We start from the raw sequence: 12,161 nt of genomic DNA, 5'->3' as shown, positions 1-12,161 counted from the left end.
ATGTCATTCTGGACGAAGCCGCCATGGCGGGGGCCAAGGCAGAGGCAGTTGGGGTGATCAGGCAGGCAGGTGAGCAGTTAGGGGCGATCAAGCAAGCAGGCAAGTCAGGCGAGCAGGCGAGTGGTTAGGGGCGACCAGGCAGGCAGGTAAAGGTGGTTAGGAGCAATCAGGCAGGCAGGAGAGCAGTTAGGGGAGATCAGGCAGGCAGACAGAGGGGTGATCAGGTAGGCAGGCGAGCGGGCCTAAACTGGCAGTTGGACATCCCCCAAGGGGTCCCAGATTGTGAGAGGGTGCAGGCCTGGCTTAGCGCGCGGCCCCCCCCCCCCCCATTCTGTGCACAAATTTTGTGCACCGGGCCTCTGGTAGCTATATAACCTTATTTGGGGTAGTTTTTGCCTAGTTATCTTGTTTTATTCTTTAACCTTTTGTTTTCTCTATCTCTGTGACTTAGATATGTGTGTTTACACAGCATTTAATCTAGCCTGATAATCTGATTTTTTAAATATCTAACTGGAGAATATAATTCATTTATATTTATTACTAGAGGCCTGGTGCTCAAAATTCATGCAACGGTAGGTCCCTAAGCCTGGCCGGCAATCAAGGCTGATCTGTGGGGCGATCGGGAGGCCCCCGCTGGCACCCGCCTTGGCTGGTGGCCTGGAACCGCCCGCTGGCCAGCCCTGCCCCCGCCTACCGGTCATTCGCAGGTGGTTCTGCCATTCGGTCGATTGGCATATTAGGGTTTTATATAGATAGATGATTACGGTTCTCTCATTTTGTGCTTTATTTTTTTTTATCTCCTTTTCTGTCATCTTTTGAATTCAATAAGTATATTTCTTATTCCATTCTTTCTCTCTGATTGGAGAGTTAGGTATATTATTACTTTTAGTAATTACCTGTGAAATTTTAACATTCATGCCCAACCTAAAGTTATCTTCACCCTCATCCTGAACAATATAAGTATGTTTAAATTTATGTTCCTCTTGCTGATGCTATTATTATTATTCAGATTTTAGTACCATATTATTTATTTATTTTGTATTTCTATAAATTAATCATTGTTTTCATTGTTTAATATTTTTGGTGTATGGATTCATACTTGTGTTTACCAATAATCCTCATTTCAATTTGGCCCTTCCATTAGGGAAACATTTTTCTTCTCCCTGAAGAACTTATGGAAAGAGTCTTATGGAAAGTTATAGAAAACTTATGGTAAGAGTCTATGAATGCTAGACTCTGTTTTTGCTCATCTGAGAATGTTATTCTGACCTTATTCTTCACATTTTTGTTGGCTAAGCAATTCTGGTTCTCAGTTATTTTTATTTTAGAATTTTGAAGATAATTCTAATTTCTTCTGGTTGCTATTAAGAATCTAACTGGTATTTTTTTTTATAGGTAATCTATCTTTTCTCTATGCTGCTTTTTACTCTTTTCTATTTGTCTTTGTTTTCTAGAACTTGATTATAATTTGCCCCATGTTTAACTCGGTATTGTAAATTTTCTCTTACGTTTTTCTCATGATTTGTTATGGTTGGGATTTGTTATATCTTCATCAATTCTGGAAACTTTTTGCAGATTCACAGTGAATACATTTTCTCCCCTACACCCAGAGCCACAAATTTGCTTATCTTCTTTCGTAGGATAGATTTATTTTTCCTAGTTCCTTCTTTCCCTGAGTGTGAAGCCTTTCTTGGCTTTTGGCTTTAAGCATGAAGGTTCTCCAGCTTTACTCCCACCCTACAAAGGCCCAAGATTTTACACCTGGTCCTCTGGGTGCAGCAGGCAGTCAAAACAAACACTTTAGGCCATTAGTGATCAAGTGTTCAGGATGTGTGTGTATATATATTGTGTGTGTAGAGGATTTGAGGTGTTTTTGGTTTTTTTTGCAAGAGTGTTTTGGGACCGCTACTGATAAAAATGCAATTCTGTCCTTTGCCTTATAATGGAAATTTTTTTCTTGTCATTTAAAAAAAAAAAATCTCCTGTAACTTTTTCCTATAGGTGAGCAGTAGGTCATCCAGTCCTAGCATCAGAATGATCACTACTACCTCAGGACCAACCTCAGAAAAGTCAGCTCGAAGTCATCCATGGACCCCTGATGATTCCACAGGTGACCAGTTTATTTTCTCATTTTAATTATGAAGTGGAATTTACCATGTTTATGTTCATTTAGTTGTGTCATTACTGTAATTGTAATGACACAACAGAAGGAAGGCAGGCATTATACAGTAGTTTAGATTTTCATATTAATAAAAAAATATTTAGTAATAAACTTAAAAATGTCTTTTTGAGTACTGAGACGGAGACCATTAGCCCTCGCATTTTTTTTCACCCAGATACTAAACATGTATTTTGAAGATGGTTTGTTTGGGGTTTTCCCAAATAGGAGATATCGTATTCTTGATACTTTAGTCTGTTATTGTCCTATTATGATCCATTCTACTGGGTGGTAGTAGTAAAGTCATTATCTTCTAAATCCCCAAATTCAGCAGAACGGTAAAAATAATCGTCTTCATCTCAGTCTTTTGTTTTAAAGATACCAGGTACCTTAGAAAAAATTTCTGATTGTGACCTTTTGAATCAATTTTAAATAATAGGGAAACTTCATTTTGGTCTGTTAAATGGGCCTTTAAAAGTCTGTTAGGAGTTATTAAAACGCCCTAACATGAATAACTTAACTGGTCAAAATATTAATATTAAAATCTAGTGATAGAATAGTTTCATTATGGGCAAGCAGAAAATTATATGTCATAGTGGAATTAACTTTTCCTCTGCACTAGAAGAATACCTTGATAAATACTCAGCAGTATGCTCCTATAAAAATTATTTATATGTTATGATGCCAGAGAACAAACAACAATCTCTTAGACCTTGGAAAATTAAACCATTTGGGATTTTATATAAAATCAACTATGTTATTAATAGTGGCAATTAAATTGAAATTAAAAAGTCAGCTCTCTGAATTTACAAACTAAAATACTGCTTATAAGTATTTATAAATATTTGGCTTGGTTTAGTCAAATTTATAATTTAAAAAATTAATTGGGTGGCCTTTCTCTGTGTCATGTAAGATAGAACTATGTTTAGCCAGGGGTGTACTCTCTAGTTTTAGTAAGTTTAAATTTAGCGGTAGCAAAAACTCTTCTAAGTTTCACCGCTAGCACAATCCAACCTAGGATTGCTCAAAACATTTACCACTACTCGGCACATGTGCAGAATTCATCATGACGTGCTTTTGCTCAGAGCCAGACAGGGAAATGCTCTTGACAGATTTGATCATTGACAGTTACATAATAGCTCTTTTTGGTTCCTAAATCCTCAGTGAGGGAGTACTCTCCCTGACATTACAGCATTTGCCTAAATCTGGGACTCCACATGGCAGGCCTCCTGACTTCAGACTGGACTAAACTCAACATGAGGATAAAATCAAATTCTCTTAGGTCCATCTCACTTAACTGCTGTGTTTCCATTTCATGTGCTCTCCCACCCTTCCAACCCCCATCTCTTTTTTTTCTTTTCTGGAACCTAAAGTACCACAAAATATCAATAGCTGGAAATCGTACTTAGGTCCAACTTGTTATATTAACTGATTTTTTTTCTTTGCCTTGAAATTATTACAAATGTGTGGTTATCATTTTTAAATAATGTTGAATGCAATTTTAGAAGGTGAGGCTCTGCTTTAAATTTATAATTAATGAAGTTCAGTTTTGCACAATTTCTAAGAAAAGTGTTGCTAACCAAGCTAATATAATAAATTACAGGGAAGAGGTAGCTAAACCCTTTTTCTTTGAAGGTTCAGTGATTCAGGAAAAAATTAGAAGTGCATACATAAGTTAAAACAACCTAATTAATTCTTTTATTATTATTATTTAAATGGGAAAGCGTTCTATGTATTTTCCAGGGAAAAATAAAGAGCAGAACGATTTAATAATCATCGTACATAATGAGTGCTTGTGGGTTTCTGGGTTTCTATTTATAACATAGTAGAGATTAAAAAAATAAAAAAAGATAAATGTATAGTGAGAGAGTTGCCTGGGCCTAGTAAAGGAAGCCACAGAACTTGGGAAAACTCACTGGAGAGTTTCTCCTGGGCTTAGGACTTGGCCAAGATAGAAGTATAAGACATGGCCCATTGTTACAATCTGATTAGAGTGTCATGATACAGACATATAAAAGTAAAGCAGTCATGACATGTAATAAACTACTAAATTTGTAGTGCCAGCTGAGAATTTTAATAGCTAAAATCAATTAGGTAAAACCCGGTGTCGTCTGCAACATTTTGTAAAATTGTGAGACTTATTCTTTAATCATAAAGCAGAAAGAAGACAATACTCCACATGAAGGGAACGCCTTCTTAGAGAATATGAGGTAGTTATAAATATTGTGTTTGAGGAGCCAGAAGATATATTTTGGCCTAATTTAACCAAAGAAATGTGAGTCTCCACATTCTGGAAACAAGATTAAATTTGATTAGCAATTGAAACATTAAAGAACAAACTCTCATGGAATATCTCTCATTGTCTTATAATCAGTTATTACTATTAGACACTAAAAACTAAAGTTCAGTTTGTGTATAAGTGAGAAAGTGAAATCGCACTTCTTGGTTTAGAGAAAAACTAATGTCTAACAAAGGACCTTAAGTTCCCACCATTGAAGGGCTTTAATTGTTTGAATAAATATTTGGACTTTTTTCCACTCCCAGAATATTGTGAAACATTGACATACTATACTTAATTCTGAAACACAGATACAGGGTACTGATTAATAAGATACATCAAGTATCAAAGATTTAAGAATGAGTAATAGGAGTGGAAGTGTTAAATTGAAAAACTTTCAAGACAGTTGTTCCTATAAAGTCAAGAGGAAATCATTTATTAATTTTTTAATTTATTTTTTAATTCTCACCCAGGGATATGTTTACTGATTTTAATATATATTGATTTCAGAAAGGAAGGTAGATGGATAGAGAGATAGAATGAGAGAGAATCATTAATCAGTTGCCTCCTGCACGTCCCCACTGGGGATCGAGCCCACAATCCAAGCATGTGCCCTTGACCGGAATCGAACCCAGGACCCTTTAGTCTGCAGGCCGATGCTCTATCCACTGAGCCAAACCAGCTAGGGCTTGTTTATTGATTTTAGAGAGAGAGACATCATTGCGAGAGTGCAACATAGATTGGTTGCCTCTCCTACTCATTCCGACCGGGTATTGAACCTGTGACCTTTCAGTATATAGGACGGCATTCCAACCACACTGGCCAGGGCAAGGAGAAATCATTTTTAACCAATTTGAACTTAGTGGCAAGTAGTGTTCCATGGGAGCCTAGTTTGAAACAGCTGTTGGGAACAGGGAGAGGGTTGGTCAGAAAGATAACAAATTAACTATACTTCTCATTTAGCCATTTCAGAAAAACTTTTATATTACTGTATGATTTTAGGGTAAATAAGGCTCTCCTAGGCAATACTGTTATTCTATCTTTAATAAACATTACTGTTCAATCTGAAATACAAACTTGAGTGTTTTAAAACGCCCTCTCTTCCTTATTCTCCATTTAGTATCAATAACAAGAATAATAACCACTATGTGTTGAGTGCTTATCATATGCCAGTATTGCGTGGTATTTCTTATATGCATTATATCATTTGGTCTGTTAGCTTAGCTTTTGGAGTTATTTGCAAGCACATTCTCAATAGTTTTTTTTTTTTTAAAAAAAAAAAAAACTACTAGAGTACCTGTCAACAATAAGTCAAGATGTTACTGAGCCATCAAACTCTTAAGTTTTTTCGTGCATTGGATGCAGAGTCTTGCTGCTACCCTGACCTTGCCTTTATCCACACTACTCTTTCAGTCAGTTGCTTGTCAGAAAAAGGGCTGAAGAACAGCTCACTTGTTTAGTTCATTTGTTCTCTACTAACAGTGGGAAAGCAGCTACTTCTGAAATAGAAAAGTCCATCTTACTTCACAGTTATCCTGCCTGCTTCTGGAATTGTATTTAAATATTAATGGCGGGAAGAGGCCATTCCATGCTTCTCAAGCAAGTAGTTAGGGCATTTTACCTCTATTAAAATACAAACAAAAGCTATCTGTTCAAACAGTTTGATAAAATTTGACTGGTTGTTTGAATTAACCCATTTAACAGTTTGAGCATGACTTTGAGCCACAATTTTCTTATGTGTGCTATACCCCAATCAATAATCTCATTTTCCACAGTGATTCTCATTAGGAGGGTTGGGGACTCACTAGAATCTATATACATTGGAGGTGACCCATTGGAAGAGAATGTGTCTCTTGCTTTCCCCTTTTCCCTATTAAGGAACACTAATGTTGCCAGAGTTGACATAGCCTTATAGTAAACCTAGCATGATCAGGGAAAGAAGCAGATGTGGGTTTGATTAGGTAAAGTCTGTGAAGACTGAATTGCAAATGTAAAGGGCATGATTCTGAATTATAATATAAAGGGTTCTGTATTCATGGTTCTGTATAACAAAAAAAGTGTTAAAACAGCAATGTAAATTTAAGTTCTAAATTAAGTCTGACAAAAGGACACAGATTTTCTTACTTTTAAAAGATCAGCACTTTAGTATATCCCTGTTTTTTGTTTTTAATTAAACAAGGGCTTATGAGCTTTAATATTATTTAACTTATAGCCAACTTAAATTGTAAGTATGAGAGTATGGTTGCATTCTAATTATCTGGTAATTGGATATCCTCTGTTTAGTTTACCTTTAGAATTCAGAACTAGACTCTTCATTACCAATAATAACTTTTTAAAAAATATTTTTATTTCAGAGAGGAAGGGAGAGGGGAAGAGAGATAGAAACATCAGTGATGAGAGAGAATCATTGATTGATTGTCTCCTTCACGTCCTTCACTGGGGATCAAGCCCGCAACCCGGGCATGTGCCCTGACCGGGAATTGAACTGTGACCTCCTGGTTCTTAGGTCAACGCTCAACCACTGAGCCACACCCACCGGGCCAGTAATAATTTTTATATGTTATTTACTTTAGGGGAAAAAAAACACCAATATTTCATGCATGCTTTCCTGCTTTTTTTTTTTAAAGAATTTATGACAGAAAATAAATAAAATCCATGCTTGAATTACAGATACCAATGGATCAGATAACTCTATCCCAATGGCCTATCTTACACTGGATCACCAACTACAGGTAAAGGAGTCCTGTACTTTCTCAGTCAGTGTTTACTTTGTCTTACAAAAAATTTAAAGAATTTATCTTTAAAGCTGACATTTGTGTTTCTGTCATTGTATATTCATTTATTTATGCTTTTAGCCTCCTTCGTCTTGTTAAAGTAAATGATTCAGTTAAGTTAATTAAATTTAAAATGAGCAAAATCATATGTTCTTATCCTAACAGTCATGTTAAAATACTCTCATATCTTTAAACTGCCAAGAATAACAATTTTTTGTTCTTTAATTTTAGTGCAATAAAATATAAAATTCATATAAGCTCATTTCTATGTAATAAATTTTGTGATATGTCGTCGTGTTCATAGTTGCTAAATATCTAAATAATACACTTTAGTGTCTCCATTATACCAGATGTTTTTTGGTATAATGCCTTTTGGCAACCTGAAATATAAAGCCTTGAGCCTAAGAGTACGCTTCATGGTTCTCGGGAACAACTGTTAAAACAGCAAGTGTAAATAAGTTTGAGTTAACTCTGACAAAAGGACACAGATTTTCTAGGGCATGGTTGAACACTTATTTTTAAACGATCATTACTTGAGTGCTATAAAGATAATACATCACAGTAACTGTTTTAACTCTCATCTTAGCTAGATAATGAGATTTGATTTAATTATGTTTTAACATTTTTTAATTTATTTTCAGCCTCTAGCACCATGCCCAAACTCCAAAGAATCTATGGCAGTGTTTGAACAGCATTGTAAAATGGCACAAGAATATATGAAAGTTCAAACAGAAATTGCATTGTTATTACAGAGAAAGTAAGTTATCTCTTATGAATAAAAATTAAAACTCAGTATTTTGACTTTGAAATATGTTAAGGTGCAATATTAAATAAAGACATGAAAACTTTATCATTTTTAGAATTAATCATTAAGCATGTTTCTAGCTTGGAGATTTTGTATATGTTTATATTTAAGCACCTTTGGCTATTTTTCATGCAAAACTCAATCCTTTTGACTATATCATATTATAGTAGTACAAAGGAAAGTAAACTGGTGGTACATAAACATGTTTTATGCTCTCAGAGTTATAAAGTTAAGCTATTTAGATTTGTTTTCTTAGACATAGGTAAAATAATTTGATTTACTAATAGTTGTGCTTTGTCTTAGAAACATAAAGTACAATTTTTACAGTACTTTATTTGCATTTCTTGTTTTAAAAAAAATCTTTACTTTGCATGAAATTCTATGCCTTTGAAGCTGATTTATGGTGGTAACTAAAATGAAATGTAGGGAAAAAATCATGGAAGCTATATATACACATGGTAACAGGATTCCCTCTATTAATTTTCATCAAACAAAAAATAATCTGGTTTTCTGAAGTAATCTTGGAAAGTTTTCTGTTTGTACTTCCAAGAAAAATAAAAAAATAGTTTCATCACAATTTACTGATAATAGTGGTTTAAGTGATTTCAACCTAATACAGTAAACCCTTGATTTTGCAGACTTCAATTTAACAGACTGATTTAATGGACAAAATTTCCTGTCCATATGTCATATGTGAAAATGAAAGCCCTGTTAATTTTTAAATGCTTTTAACCAAGATTTGCTTATAATTAAATTAACAGGTTTTTGGTGGGGTTTTTTTTTTTTTTTGGTGTTATTAATTCACTGTTATTTTTAACAAATTTTAGCGAGTAGGCCCTATGTTGGAAAAAAACACTAGTAATTTCACTAGCATAAACTGTATTTCTTATTTCACATGTTTAATCTATACTTTTTTCATACTTTAATCATTTGAAAGAGAAGTTCTGTGCTGGAAAAACCAAATAGTAGATTGAGGGATGTGAAAGCTGTGATAATTTTAGTAAATTTAAATACTTACTTTAACTGAGAAATATTACTCGGAAATCATTTTTAGGATTTTTCATTAATTATTGAGGTATATTCAGTAGCCTTGCTTCAGGAGCTAATACTTAATATCCCCCAAATAAAAGGGACTTTTAAGAGTTTATTAGGCTACTGAGGATCTTTCCTGAAAATGCAGACATGCAGTTTAAAAGTGGTACTTTATATTGTTCTCAGTTTTAAAATAGGTAAGAGATTTAAGTTGATAGCGTCTATTTTAAATAGTTTGCAAATGTTCTGCTGGCTCCCACTTCGCACTGTAGTTAAATAGAATTGTGACTTCAGAATATAAGTACATGAGTATAAAAGTGGAATGCGAACTATAAAATCTTTAAGTGTTATTTTCCTGTAGTCAGATGAAACCCTTCCCAGCTTTTTCCTCTTCCTTCCTTCACAAAAAGACTATCAAATGAAATGTTCTGAGACTTTTATTATTCCATATTATCTGTTTTCACTAATTATCTAAGTACATTACTTATTAAAAGAATTATGATATTTGTATGTTTATACCAGAAGAGGGATTGATAGTTTCGATTCCAGCCCATAAATCTATTTAAGTGGTATACCTAAGATGTGTAATGATAGACCCAGAATAAAAGTTATAATTCATTAAGCTTCCATCATTAGCTATAAAATATGAATTTTTCCATCATGTAGAATATCTTATTATTGGTATTTGTTTTTAGGCAAGAACTAGTTGCAGAACTGGACCAGGATGAAAAAGACCAGCAAAATACATCTCGTCTGGTACAGGAACATAAAAAGCTTTTAGATGAAAACAAAAGCCTTTCTACGTATTACCAGCAATGCAAAAAACAACTAGAGGTCATCAGAAGTCAGCAGCAAAAACGACAAGGCACTTCATGATTCTCTAGGACTGTTAAATTTTAAAATATGCAAAGAAAGACTTTTTTTTTTAAAAGAAACAAAAACCTTTATAATGACAATCATGAGTGTTAGCTTTTTGGCATGTTCTGAATGCCAACTGCCTATATTTGCTGCATTTGTTTCATCGTTTATTTTCCTTTTCTCCTGGTGGACATGCAGTTCAACTGTCTCCTTGCGTAACATGGGGGCATCCGTGACTTGAATAAGCAGCAGTTCTCAATCAACTTCCAAACAGATGCGTGAGCCGTGGCTATATATGCATGCTCTTTGTGTGAAGGCTAGCCTAACAAAACCAGGTGGTATCAATCTAGCTATGTGCAAAACACCTTTTTTTTTTTTTTTTTTTTTGAGTTGGAACCTCAAGAATGATGCTGTTCTTGTATCTCATCTCAAAAAAAATTGAATAAATTTTTTCCCCCAAAGGATGCTATATACGAAGTTAAAAACAGGGTATGGTAAATCTAGAATAATTGGTGCATTTTAGAAATGCAATACGTTGAGGGATAGTCAAAGTGAAGGCTTTGATGCCAACATCCTTGGATCAGTACTGAACTTAGTTTCATCCATAAAATATTTAAAGGTAAGTGGTGGCTACTGTATTTAATAAAAGCATATTTCATTAGATGAAAATTTTGACTAGGACACATTAAACAAAGTGGAACCCTTTATAAGGTATAAAGATTTTTAATTCTGTGGCATGTATGCGTGTTTAAATTGTAAAGCTTTTATGACTAATGTTAATATCTCTCCAATGAGATTAAAAGGTAAATGAACACTATCCAACTTAAATGATAATTCCTCCCTGTAATGATTATTGGATTGTTTTGCTATATATTTGAAAAACTGAAGAGAAATATGGAAAATGGAAATAATTGCTCCAGTGAAAAGCCTTGGACTTAGATACTTTTACAATATGATATGCATTAAAAACTAGAAAATCAGGAAATGTTAGTAAGAAGTTAAAGAAGTAATTATAAATTTATCAAGTATCTTATTTATCAATATTAGAATAATGATTTTCCTTGCAAGCCCACCCTAGAATGTCTGTTGCCTTTCAACACTTTTAAGGAAATTCCAACACTTAAAAAGAGAGAAAATTTATATTGTTAACAGTAACTTTGCTACCAATTTTGAAAATAAAAGTAATAATAAAACTTCATTGAAATAATAGGCTATATAAGATCTATTTTTTCAGTTGGTATTAAAATAAGTCATATTTTGATACCAGTACAAGGTGTCTTTTAAATAAGGATGTCATCAACCTCATTTTTATAGCATTAATGTTTTTTAAGAAAAAATTTAAAATGAAAGTATAATTGATGTGATTATTAGAACTATATTGTGATTGTACTGTAGTTTTGCTGTATTTCAGATTAGCAGGTTGATCTAAGTTACCAAAACTATTCTTAAAAATGCTAAAGCAGGTAACTTTTTCTTTCATTATTTTTTTCCTCCTTCCACTGAGTTTTATAATGTAATCTTTGTGTATACAGGCAATAAAGGCAAAGGACAGTTTGTACTAAACTGTGTCATTTTTTAGCTCTTCAAAATCTGTTAGTAAGTTTCTGATAAATGTCTACCATCACTTCATTTAAACAAAAGGAGGGTTATTATTTCCAAATAATATGATTACCTGGCTGGAAGTAATATTGGGCTTCAACATATTAATAGTAAAATAAAATTGGCACAGAAAATAACTGTAGACTAAGGAAAAGCATAACTCAACCATAGCATTGCTGTTTATATATATATATTTGTCACTCCTTCAAAAGGGCCCTAATCAGTGTTTAAGGATGTTTTTGATTATCAGAGAAGAGCATGAGCTATGCAAGTAGGCATACTAAGGTTTGACTTTTCCATTAGGATTTAGCATTATAGATTTTTTATTTCTTAGTCATTAATGTGTTTTTTCTCTACATTACATATGTAAAGGAGAAAGTTTTTGTTAGTATTTGTTACATGTAGTCACTTCATAAAAAATATCTGAATAGATAAATGGAAGTAAATAATAGTTTTAAGTATGATGCCAAATACAGAAAAGGCTTTTTGCACACTTGCCTGTTCGTTAACATTAAGCTCCTGGGATTTTCAGTACTGTAATCTTCCTGGACCCTGGGTGCAGTTCAGCCTTACTCGGTTTTTAAGTAGTTGTGTTGCCAAACTCATACTTTGTAAATCCTGATTATCTTCAATAATCAGAGAAAAGGATTTCAGTGA

The 12,161-nt window shown here is 33.7% G+C and overlaps 1 protein-coding gene across 3 annotated transcripts in view; it reads left to right on the top strand.

Annotated features, from left to right (window-relative positions):
- MAP3K7 (mitogen-activated protein kinase kinase kinase 7) overlaps positions 1-11,466 on the top strand; it is a 63,452-nt gene extending 51,986 nt beyond the window's left edge. For all 3 annotated transcript variants that reach the window (XM_081095094.1, XM_081095093.1, XM_081095092.1), the window contains 4 exons: positions 2,002-2,110; positions 7,107-7,168; positions 7,852-7,967; positions 9,743-11,466. In XM_081095094.1, coding sequence (XP_080951220.1) covers positions 2,002-2,110; positions 7,107-7,168; positions 7,852-7,967; positions 9,743-9,923 — 468 coding nt within the window. In that variant the 3' untranslated portion in view covers positions 9,924-11,466. The remainder of the gene's footprint in view (positions 1-2,001; positions 2,111-7,106; positions 7,169-7,851; positions 7,968-9,742) is intronic.
- Positions 11,467-12,161: the final 695 nt, after the last annotated feature.

This window comes from Myotis nattereri (assembly GCF_964212035.1).
Source record: "Myotis nattereri genome assembly, chromosome: 6".
In the NCBI taxonomy this organism is placed as follows: domain Eukaryota; kingdom Metazoa; phylum Chordata; class Mammalia; order Chiroptera; family Vespertilionidae; genus Myotis; species Myotis nattereri.
This window is presented reverse-complemented; position numbering and strand designations above follow the sequence as displayed.